The 12,750-nt window shown below is 43.9% G+C and overlaps 1 protein-coding gene across 1 annotated transcript; it reads left to right on the forward strand.

The window, feature by feature from the left end:
* Window positions 1,744–12,750, forward strand: PRDX6 (peroxiredoxin 6). The gene is made up of 5 exons (XM_018060608.1): window positions 1,744–2,077; window positions 6,195–6,351; window positions 8,965–9,111; window positions 10,213–10,359; window positions 11,664–12,750. The coding sequence occupies exons 1-5, from the start codon at window positions 1,983–1,985 to the stop codon at window positions 11,790–11,792; spliced, it is 675 nt and encodes a 224-aa protein (XP_017916097.1). The 5' UTR covers window positions 1,744–1,982; the 3' UTR covers window positions 11,793–12,750.

The raw sequence follows: 12,750 nt of genomic DNA on the forward strand, positions 1-12,750 counted from the left end.
GCCTAGCTACTATTATAACTAGAGATACATTGCTTTTTCATTCCCAGCAGAAAATGGACAAGAAACTTTGCTGTTGTGGCTGCAGAAGGTGGTCAAATGGTTCTCCAATACTTTGTGCAATCTAGTTCCACACCCATTATGTCTAACAGGTCACAAACATTTATCAATAAAATATGGTCTAACCTTTAGGAGTTCACAATCGTAATGTACTGTTGTTCTTCCAAACGGCCATTGCCAAACCCTTCACTTTTTCCTTCCTACCTTTTAACTCTTAACAATTTGGCATCCTGCCCTCCCCCAACCCTCCATCAGCATTTACTGTTTTTATCGTAACTGTATAGTATATCTGCTTTCCTCCTAAGAGGAAAGACTCTCTCTTCTGTATCACCAGGCCTAGCATAGCACATAGAACACAGTCAGCAAAGCAAGGGTTATTGCATAAACTACTATCATCCAAGTAATAGCTACCATTTCCAGAGCACTTACTATGTAAACTACTAAGATAGTTACGAAAGCAGATGCACCTGACAATTGGTATTACTGGCCTGGAAGTTGAGGGTCTTATCCCTTGGTGCACTATGGCAGAGGTTAACTACTTACAGTTTATCTACACTATCCTGGAGGCTTTCCCTGAGCAGACCATCCAGTCCAAGTAGCACCTGTTACCCTCCAGCACATGCTACTGTCTAATATATTCCTATTTAATGATGTCTCCCTTACTATAATGAAAGCTCCAAGAGAACAGTCATCTTGCCTAACTTGGGCTTGGCAGGTAGAAAGTTAAATAAATGAATCTAAACTTCCATTTCTTTGGGTGGCCATGTTGACTTGCACACTGTAGATTACAAGTAGGTTTTTATACTACTACTACTACTAAGTCACTTCAGTTGTGTCCGACTCTGTGTGACCCCATAGACAGCAGCCCACCAGGCTCCCCGGTCCCTGGGATTCTCCAGGCAAGAACACTGGAGTGGGTTGCCATTTCCTTCTCCAATGCATGAAAGTGAAAAATGAAAATGAAGTCGCCTAGTCGTCTCCGACTCTTCGCGACCCCATGGACTGCAGCCTACCAGGCTCCTCCGTCCATGGGATTTTCCAGGCAAGAGTACTGGAGTGGGGTGCCATCGCCTTCTCTGGTAGGTTTTTATATTTATGCTTAAATTTCAGGATAATTGTGTTGAATATCTTATGGTCCATAATGAATTCTGGGAGTGGACTAAAACTAAAAGTTTCGTCACACTCCCCCAAGCACGTACTGACATGGTTGCTGGAATTTTTTGCGGCAACAAGAAAGCCACTTCCTCTGACGTAAGGTGGCCCCCATGCCTATGTCTTGCCACATCCTCTGATAACAGAAATCAGGATGGCCAGGCTGGCTGGGGCGGTCAGGATTCCAGACGCTCACGCTAACAGAGCCGGAGTGCAGGGGTCTCTGGACCCCTTCGGCCTGCAGTCGGCCGTGAGGAGGGGGGCAGGAGGGCCTCCGCGGATTCTGGCGGCTCCGTAGGGCGGCTGTCCGCCTAGCGGCGCCCCTTCCTATTGCGTTCCTCTTCCTTTACCTCCAAAGACCAGAACGCACCTCCAAGCCTCCAAAGGGCAACGTCATTGAGTCCCCTGTCACGTGGAAGGCGCGACAGTGTCCACAGGCTCCCGGCAGGGCAGAGGCCTGGCGGGGTGCTGGACCGGGCCCAGGACAGTCCGCCCCGAGCCCTGCCTCAGATTCCCGCCGGTTCCAGACTCTCGCCCGGGTCGCCGCCGCTGCCAGACGCCAGACGCGGCCCCGCCCACCCTGCAAACGACCTGGCCCCGCTTCCTGGCCCCGCCCATAGCTCCCGCCGCGACCCCGCCTATCTGGACTCGGCTTTGGTCCCGCCCCTGGAAGCCCTATTTATTCCGCCCCCAGCACCTACACCGCCAGAACCAGCAGGCTAGTGGCAGTCGGTGCTGCACCTCTTCTTACTCCTCGCGTCACTGCTGCCGCCATGCCCGGAGGTCTCCTCCTCGGGGACGAGGCTCCCAACTTCGAGGCAAATACTACCATCGGCCGCATCCGTTTCCACGACTATCTGGGAGACTCGTAAGTGGCCACCTCGTCGCCCTGCCCTAGCCTCGGGTTACGCCCGAATTCAGGGGAGCCTTCCCTTTTTCCTCTCTTCGGTCCTCCTCACCGCTCGGCCCCCAACTCGTCGCCCGTCTCCTCCCCGCACCGGTTCCTGCACGTGCGTCTCGTTGTCTGGCCGCTTCTTCGCGGCGGCGCTGCGGAGGGGCAGCGACCCTCCGGCCCACCCTGCACCGGCCACTTGATCGCCTCTCGCTTCTCGGCCCCCGCGTGGTTGGGCTGGCTCCCGGATGAGGAAGGGGGAGGGGGAACAAAATTGGGTTCCCGCGGATCTCAGGAACGGGAGGCCGGTACGGAGGAGAGTTTAAGTCCATTTACTTCTGTTGGGCGAACTGTGTGAGTAGCATGGTCCAGCCGAGGCCCGGAGCGGGCAGGGGCCGGGCAGCATCGGTGGTCAGTTCCCGGGACTCGTGCCCAGGGTCGTACCTCCCTCCCTCCCTCCGTTCTGCAGTTCATTCCCGGGGGAAGGTGGGTAGCCAAGGCCAGTCAAAGGGCACTGCTGCTGGCTGAAGGTTTAGGAAGGACCCAGCGTGTTATCTGAGGGTTCTGCTTGCTGCAGTGGTAGTTGCAGGCTTCTCAGCACAAAAAAAATTTAAACCACCAGCTGCCAAATTGGTGGCTGAAAGACTTTTTGTCCAGAGCCTCCCCCAGCTGCTAGAATTTGATTTGATAGCCGCTTTGGGAGGAACCCAGAACACTGCGTGCGGGTGTGTCCTTTATTCCAGAACTTGCAGCACCCTGAGGGAAGGGGTTTCTGAGGTTGTTCAGTTAGCGGTAACTATGGGTAGGTCACGGACACCGACACCTCCCACTTTGAGGCCCTTTTGTTTCACAGCGGAGTGCCTCTTACTGCCCCTCCCCCATCTGCCTTGCTCCCAGCCGCAGGCAGTCTTGCCAAACTGGTGACCCGTGATCTAGCCTGGCAATCATACTATTATGACTAGGAGTATATTGGTGGAACGGTGGTTTTACAGCTTCTGAATCAGCAAACGTCAAGTTGATTAGATTTAATATGAAACATCCCAGCTGTGTCTAGTTATATTGTGGTTCTGGGGTTCCAGTGCCTGCACCCCCCCCCCAACACACACACACACTGTGGTCTAAGGTTTTACAATTCCTTCTTGCTTTGTATCCCTTTTATAAACAGTGACCAGGTGTATATATTACAGAGGGTGAACTTGATGAGATGAATTAGTGATAGGCCAAACCTCTGCAGAGCACCTGGGAGAGATGCTTAGGCCTAACCAACCTCTTCGAAGTGTGGCAGTTGCTCAGTTGTGTCCTGCTTTTTGTGACCCCATGGATTTTAGCCTGCCAGGGAGAATCCATGGGATTCTCTAGGCAAGAATACTGAAGTGGGTATCCATTCCCTCCTCCAGATCTTCCCAACCCAGGGATCAAACCTGGGTCTCCCACATTGCAGGTGGATTTACCATCTGAGCCACTGGGGATTTTTTTCCAACTACTGATTAAGGGAAAAGCTAAGTTCTTTGAAAGGACTAGGCTAGAAAAAGGATGAGAAATGGAACACTCAGACCTTAAAAGCAGGCAAAGACTTCAGAAATACAGACCATGTCCAGTCTCATACTCAAGTATCTAGGTATTAGTATTTCTCCAAAACTCCATGGGATTTTCAGAGAATGTTTCTTCCCAGCCCCCACCCACATAAAACAAAATCTTGCCAAAGCTCTTAGCTTGTCTAGATTAAAGGTAAATATTATTATGAAGCATATTTATTGTAGCAATAGTTAAAAATGTCACCATTTAAGCTAACCCTACTTGTTTGGAATTTTTGTTGATCTGATTAAAAGTGATACCTTCTCAGGGAATTAGCAGTAGGAAGATGAGAGAGAAAACTGCATCTATAAACAAATAATACACAAGTCTGTCTTGGATCAAGTATGGGAGAGTACTATTTCCTGCCTTACCCCAAAAATAAGTTTGAGCCTTTTATAACAGTATAATAAATGGATTGTGGCAAATGTAATTTTTCCCAACTCCATTCTTCATGTGATTTCAGTTCAGACTGTCAATTTGTAATCACATGTGTTTTGGAGAAAAAAAATACAATTTCAAACATTACAGGTACCTACCCTTCCCCTGGACAACTGGAAACAGCCAAGGGGTTTGGGAGCTTATTTAATGAGTTTATTGAGCCCAATTACCATGTATATGTGACAGAAGCAGCTTCTTCACAGTACATCTTCACCAAACAAAACGTGGGTTTTCCTTGGGTTTTTCCAGGGGGTTAGTGAGTTGGGACCATCTCCCTTAAAGGAGGAAACCTTTTTGTCCTTTTTGAAAATGAAGAAGGAAGGAAAGGGGATACTGTAATTGTATTCCTCTGAAGAGCAGCAGTAGGGAGACAGAGGGAAATGGGCCACAGTAAGACATTCTCAGGGGTTATCCTGTTCCTCGCCAGGAGCAAACTAGAGTGTGGCTTCTGAAGGGGAGGATGTGAAGTGGCTTCAGACAAGTTTTCTTAACATGATTCAGCAAAACAGTCTCTTGACTCACAGTACAAAGAGAAGGCCTGATTTTTCTAACTAATCACCTCTTTAACAATGCAAGAGGAACTGCCCTGTTCATTTTTTTTTCTCAACTTCTTCCTTAAGTCTCATCTGACCCTTAAATAGATCCTTCACCATGGACTCTAAGGCCTAGATTGTACTCATAACTAGATTATTTTTAAACATTTTAAATAAATCTCTTATTGCCCTTTATGTATATAAAAAAACATACCACACCCTCCCACAATCTTAAAAATAGTACCTTTCTCTTCCCAGTCTTGCCACAGGGCCATCCATCCTTTTTATAAGAAGGTCTTTTCCTTTCCTGAAACCTTGGGAGCTGAGTGGCAGATATAGGTGGGAATTAGGTACCCTGTCTCTGCTTTCTTCTTTGTGCTTCAGGAAATTTGGCAAACTTCAAAGAGGTCAGCGTGGCGTCTAGGCTACCATGAGTAATCTACTAGTTTAAGGTCCTGCTTTAATGTTGTTAAGTCGACTAGAATGTGGAAACTGAGTGTTAGATTTTCAGTTGAAAGAATAGTTTCTGCTGCCCAGAAGGACAGTACTCCAAAGATTCTTGGTGACTTAGCTTGAAATGTGCTTAAAATTCATACACGTTTAATCGTAGGCAATGATGATTTAGATAATACTATTTCCCTAAGAATCTGTAGTTGTAGAAATCAACATTGAAGGCTGTATTTTTTCTACCCACCTGGTCTAAAGGAAGAAAAAGAAACTGCACGTGAAGAGATAGGTGAAACTCTTAAAATGCTGTTGTTTTGTCAGGGTACAAATATTGGGTGTCCTGTTTAGCAGGTTAGATCAGTAAACTAGTTTTACAAAAGTTTTTATATCTGTTCACGTAAAAGAAGCCAAGTGTCAGCTTTAACTTTACATATAGAGGATAGAAGCCTATTTATTTCAGGTTACATAATGTGTTTATTATTTAAGTCAGGCATTGGTCTAGATTCAGGCATACTGGCTCATCCATTATTAGAGGCGAATGTCAGCATATCTGTGCTTAGAAAAAAATGTAGAAAGTGTAAAAGAAGGGGGAAGCTATTTTAGTAAGTATTTAGTTTGAATAGCACAGATTGTTTTAGCTGAAAAGGACTCAGGGTAGCTCTGGAATTACTAAAGTAGGCAATACCCTGACAGTCTTTTTAAATATTTACCATATTGAATTTCATATATGTGATTGAAGTGGGCATGAAACAGATTTTTCTGGAGATAATTGAAAAGCACGCCTCAACAGAAAAGTTTAAAAGTGATTGTCTTCATGCGTGCATGCTAAGTCTCTTCAGCCGTATCCCAACTGGAGTGGGTTCCCATGCCCTCCTCCAGGGGATCTTCCTGACCAAGGGATGGAACCCACATCTCTTAACATCTCTTGCTTTGGCAGGCGGGTTCTTTACCACTAGCACCACCTGGGAAGCCCCAATTGTCTTCATAAGCATTCATTTTAAAAAGAAAGCCATTTCTGATCTAGGATTTGTGATTTTTCACTGTATGTGATGTTGGTGATCATCTCTTCATTCACTTGTGACCTTCTTTTCCTTATTCAGATGGGGCATTCTCTTCTCCCACCCTCGGGACTTTACCCCAGTGTGTACCACGGAGCTCGGCAGAGCAGCAAAGCTGGCACCAGAATTTGCCAAGAGAAATGTTAAGATGATTGCTCTTTCCATAGACAGTGTGGAAGACCATCTTGCATGGAGCAAGGTATTACCTGTTGGCAGAAGCTTTGAGGTTACAGATCATGTTATAAATTTTATAGAGTAGCTTGGTTTGAGGTGAAGGTGATACTTTCTTTGATACTAAATGATAGAGGGTAGGAATTAGCTTGATTTAGGATAGAATAACGTTCAGAAAACGAAGATCATGGCATCTGGTCCCATCACTTCATGGGAAATAGATGGGGAAACAGTAGAAACAGTGTCAGACTTAATTTTGGGGGGCCTCCAAAATCACTGCAGATGGTGACTGCAGCCATGAAATTAAAAGACGCTTACTCCTTGGAAGAAAAGTTATGACCAACCTAGATAGTATATTCAAAAGCAGAGACATTACTTTGCCGACTAAGGTCCGTCTAGTCAAGGCTATGGTTTTTCCAGTGGTCATGTATGGATGTGAGAGTTGGACTGAGAAGAAAGCTGAGCACTGAAGAATTGATGCTTTTGAACTGTGGTGTTGGAGAAGACTCTTGAGAGTCCCTTGGACTGCAAGGAGATCCAACCAGTCCATTCTAAAGGAGATCCACCCTGGGATTTCTTTGGAAGGAATGATGCTAAAGCTGAAGCTCCAGTACTTTGGCCACCTCATGAGAAGAGTTGACTCATTGGAAAAGACTCTGATGCTGGGAGGGATTGGAGGCAGGAGGAGAAGGGGACCACCCAGGATGAGATGGCTGGATGGCATCACGGACTTGATGGACATGAGTCTGAGTGAACTCCAGGAGTTGGTGATGGACACGGAGGCCTGGTGTGCTGCGATTCATGGGGTCGCAAAGAGTCGGACACGACTGAGCGACTGAACTGAACTGAAGGATAGAATAAAGCCAAAGCGTATGGTTCTTTGCTTTTCATGGGTGTAATGTAATGCCTGTCATGCAAATAGCAGGGTTGAGAGTTACTGCATAGCAATTATTGAGACTACAAGTGGCAGAAGGAAGAGTTTATAGCCAATTATATAATACTCTTTAAAGTATAGGCACATACCCAGGTTCATGTTTCCTGGTGAGCTTGTGCCTTAGAATTTTCAGAATTGTGATCACATTAAATAGGAAACAAGTCCCAACTTTACACCTGGTTATGTAGGAAACCTCAAGGTGCCTGTAGCATGAAACCATATCCGTTGTTATTTTAGTGGTGGTGACATGATAGACTGCTAGTGACAGAAGGAAGAAAGTTAAGCAAATAGAATTAAGAAACATGGTACAATTTGTTATCCATTTCAAAGTTCATGAATGCTACGTTTATCCTGTGGCGTCTCTGTGGCAAAATCCACAGAGGGTCTTAATCTGCTATGCCACCAACTCTTGTTTTACTTTCAAGGTGCCACAGAATACATAGACCTTATTCCAGCATTAACTCTTTTTCCTTACTTCCTAAAACTCTACCCAGATAAACTCCTCATTCTCCAGTCAATAGTTTATGCTCAGACTTGCCTACATGTTTCATTAATATTGCTCCCTCTCTCTAGAATGCCTTCCTTTGCCTTGTGAAAATTGTATCCATCCTTCAAGGCCCAAGTCAAAGTCATACCCCGTCCTTAAATACTTTCCTAGCTCAGCAGTCTTACACGTGGGCAGGCTGGTGTACTTCAGCTTCTGCCTTTTGCATATTACCATCTTGCATTTGTTGCTACTTCTTATGGAAATCATCTAACCAAATTAGAAGTTCCCTTAGAGGCAGGAACTTTACTTATCTGTATCCCATATGTACTTACCATAATGCTTAGCCCACCTCAAGTGCAATTTCAATGCCAGATCAAATAATAAAGCTAGATTTTTTTTTCTTTTCCCCCAGAACGTCCCAGGATGGAAAAGTGAATAAAGTTTTTTCACTAGGAGAGGAAGGCATAGAGAGCGGAAGCAAGTACATTGTCCTTCAATTCAGACTTGGAATGCTTTGCTTTTTATGTGGATTTCACCCTAGTGTAAATTCACCTCTGCCTTTTTACCTGTAAGAGATTTACCTTTGACTTGTTACTGAAGTGAATATTCAACTCTCTATTCTTTTTGCTCTAAGCTTTGTGTTTCTTCTCTTTCTTAATATCTTTGTTTCAGTAGCTTAATGTCTGAGTCAGGGTGCTTTTGAGTCAGGGTTCAGATCAGTACCATATCTACAGAATTATCTTTGCCTGTGACATAATTTCTGGATGTGAACTGATTGTCACTGATGGTTTTTTTTTTTTACAGTGTTTGGGTACCCAGAGGTACCTGGGATTGACATCTTAACTCTGTATTATTCTACTTGTAGAGAGTTTAATGCTGCTTTCTCAAAGCAATAAAAACACGCTGAATTTGAAGAGCCTTGGGCATGAAAAAGCTCTAGATTATAACCTAAGTACTATACCCTACTGTTATTTCTATTAGTGAACAGTTGGGATAAGGAGTGTTCATTTATTAATTTTCTTATTAAAATTGTGTCTCCCGCATTGGAGGCAGACGCTTTAACCTCTGAGCCACCAGGGAAGCCCTTAAAATTGTGTAGAGAAATTATGATGATTATGGTCCTCTCTTCCCTGTCTTACAAAATGATGTGTGTTAACTGATTGCATTTAGAGGATATGCCTGCTTTAGAATTCCCTTTTTCTATTTCCCCTGCATTTCAGGATATCAACGCTTACAATGGTGAAGAGCCCACGGAAAAGTTACCTTTTCCCATCATTGATGATAAGAATCGGGACCTTGCCATCCAGTTGGGCATGCTGGACCCAGCAGAGAGAGACGAGAAGGGCATGCCTGTGACTGCTCGTGTGGTAAGCTGTGTACTACTAGAGAATCTGACCAGGCAACATCTATCCGAGTAAATGCTTGGGGCAACTAAAGTAAATGGGTGAATATCTCCAGTTAGGAAATAAGTGTGTGCTGGCACTTTCACTTTTTATCTAAATGCTGGTACAAAGTAAAATTTTTCAGCTAACTTATTAATAAACTGCTTAATTCACAGCTTTTGAAAATCTACATAGTTATCCTAACATGTTGTCTAGAATTGTGAAATCTTCTGCTATAGTTCTCCTGACAGCCCTCTCTTTAAAGCAGTGGGTCATAAGTGAAGTGAAGTCCCTCAGTCATGTCCAACTCTTTGCAACCCCATGGACTGTAGCCTATCATGCTCCTCCATCCTTGGGATTTTCCAGGCAAGAGTGCTGGAGTGGATTGCCATTTCCTTCTCCACAGTGGGTCATAGTCTTCTTCATAAGGCATCTCTTGTTTTGAATTCTTATTTGTTCTGTCCTTATCCACCAGAGAACAAACTTATTCCCACATCTGCAAAAATGTACAAAATTTTGAGGACCAGTGTCAACTCCCATGGGGCTTCCCAAGTGGCTCAGTGGTAAAGAATCGGCCGCCTGCAGATGTGGGTTTGATCCCTGGGTTCGGAAGATCTCCTGGAGTAGGAAATGGCAACCCACTCCAGTATTCTTGCCTGGGAAATCCCATGGACAGAGGAGCCTGGCAAGCTACAGTCCATAGGTCACAAGAGTTGGACATAACTTAGCTAGTAAACAACACCATCAACTCCCATTAGTATTATTTTTATGATCATTTTCCATAGTTAACATAGTACCTTCCTGAGGCCTTTTCTGGATTCAGTTCACAAGTCAGTTTTTCTTACTGAGACAGCCAAAACCAAATAAAATTCCCTTCAAGTTTAGAAATATAACATAGAGAAGAAAATCATAACTATTCCAACTACCCAGTTTGTTTGGCATGTCTTTCTAGATACTTGGGGGCTTTTGTTATTTTGTTTTGTTATACCCTTGAACATTTTTAATGACTAAAGAGCCTTATAAGAAGCTTTAATATCAAAAACACTCAGAGAGTTCTTCCTGTTTATGTGTCTGTGTACTTTGCAGGTGTTTATTTTTGGTCCTGATAAGAAACTGAAACTGTCCATCCTCTACCCAGCTACCACTGGCAGGAACTTTGATGAGATTCTCAGAGTAATTATCTCTCTCCAGCTGACGGCAGAAAAGAGGGTGGCCACCCCGGTTGACTGGAAGGTAAAGATGCTAAAAGAGCAGAAACCCAGCTTGCCTAGAAAGGCCTATGGCGCCATCTGAATGGCTCCCTTTAGGGTGTTATCTAGGGCTCTGTTTCTGGCATGCAAATATACTGGGAGGATTTTTCCTCCTGGCTGAGTTTAGGATTTACTGAGAGGCCATTTTTCAGTGTCTTTAACACCTTTTATACAAAATACAAACTCCCTATATTTCTAACTTTTAGGTTATTTGGACAGATTAGTTGGTTAGAATGATTCCTTTTCCTAAATAAAAGGATTAAAAAAAAAAAAAAAAAACCTTGAACTCTTCCCTGATGGTAAAATATTTATAGCAGAACTTAGTTTAACCACTTAAGTCATGGGTATAAAACTATTTGGTGTATTAATGTCTTGAAACATTTCTCTTAAGCTCCGGTCTTTTAAACCCATGTAGAATTCTCTGAAACCTGTTTGTGAATTTTTAATCTCTATTATTCCGGCAATATGTAGGACATGGATAATATCACAAGAGTTTCTTAACATCGCTACATTTTTTAATCCGCTAACCTGAATACCTGGTCTTGTTATTTTCTTTCTTCTGACTGGCAAACCATTGAAATTCTGTGTCCATTCACTGAACCTATGTTTACTGAGCCCAAACAGTGGGCACTGGGATTTAGCAGTGAACAATCAATGTAAAGTCCCTGCCCTCTCAAAACTTACATTCCAGTGGGTAAAGACCAACAGTAAAGTTTACAGTATCTTAGGTGACAGTGTATGACAGAGAGTAATCATGCAAAGGTGGAGAGAAGGGGAGCAGAGGTGGGAGGACTTGCTTTTATATTTGGCTGTCAGGGAAGGAAGGCTCTTCTCTGAAGAGAACTTTGGGGAGGACATAAAGAAAGCAAGAGGCCAAGTCATGCATCTTTAGGAGGAAAGAGCACTGCAGGCTTAAAGGAACAGTTAAGGAGTTTTCCTAAAAGTGAGCTTGGCACGTTCAAGGAACAGGAGAGCCAACATGCCTGGAAAAGCAGCAGCAGGAGGTGAAGGTAGGGACCAAGGGTGAAAGAGGAAGGCTGGGTTCCGTCACACAGGGTAGTGCAAAGGACTCATTTAGAATAAATTTTAAAATGCAGTAGCAAACCATTACTGGGCTTAAAGCAGGACTATTTCTTGTTAAGGTGGGGAAATACTTCTCTTCCCAAAAGTGTCAAAGATCAATTTGTGAAAGCAAAATTCCTCAGGGGGAGAGAGCAAAGCAGAGGAGACTTGATTATTGTCATCATGAAAGATTGAACTTCACCATTCTCAATGTCTTTTCAATAGAATGGGGACAGCGTGATGGTCCTTCCAACCATCCCTGAAGAGGAAGCCAAAAAACTTTTCCCTAAAGGAGTCTTCACCAAAGAGCTCCCGTCTGGCAAGAAATACCTCCGCTACACACCCCAGCCATAGGCTCGCCACGGAGTTGGTTCTGGAGCTGCCCACTTAGCACCATGAGCCAGAGGATGCCAGCTGTCCATCATGTTTCCCCACAGCAGTCCATTAAAAACATTCTGGTATGATCACAGCCAAGGTCTTTAGGTTGCTATACTACTGGCTTATTAAATGAAAACAGCACTAAAAATTCCTGGGGATCCTTTGTGCCTTCAGCAGCTTTCTCCTTTGTTCATATATCTTCACACTCTCTGCTGACTTTCTTCGAAATTTGAGACTTATCTTGGATCTCTGCAGGGTTTTATGACCAAGAGGTGGTATCAGTTTATGGTTGAAAAAGCCTGCTTTGTTCCATCATACTGTGTTGACCAAAATGTTCATTTGGCTTTTTAAAACCCGAACGAACGTTTTGGCCAAGCCAAAAAAATGACTATCAGGTTTGTTTTTTTTTTTCCTGTGCTCATCAAATCTTCTGTTACCCATTTTGGGAGGGAATAGAACTTGGGGTTCAACTTCCTCTGTACGTATCTACGTGTATAACCTAAGAACTTAGAGTAACCTGGAAGTTCTTCAGTATTCCATGTTTTGATCACAACTGAGGGAAAAAACCTTTTCCATTCAGTACTTTTCTAGTAGATAAATGAAAGATGAGCCTGGGGAGAGAATCTTTAAATATTTTGCTATCAAGAAAATTTTTCAATAAATTGCTATTGAAAAGCTACAGAAAAGGCTCCACTTGCCTGCCAGAGAGGTGTAGCAGAAGGCGTGAGCAACATGACAGTGCCAGGTGCCTTTTGGAGAATTTCTGGATGTCAGTTTGTTCTACGATGACATGCATGTGAAAGGGCCCACCGTGGGAAGAGGGAAGAGGATGACTGAAAATGTTTTATTATCTATTCTTGCAGTGGAGGAGGGAGATGTTTTCTGAATTTTGCTTCTTAGGGATCAGCAAATAAATCCTTTGTCAAAAACGTGA

This window comes from Capra hircus, chromosome 16 (assembly GCF_001704415.2).
Source record: "Capra hircus breed San Clemente chromosome 16, ASM170441v1, whole genome shotgun sequence".
NCBI classification, from domain to species: Eukaryota; Metazoa; Chordata; class Mammalia; order Artiodactyla; family Bovidae; genus Capra; species Capra hircus.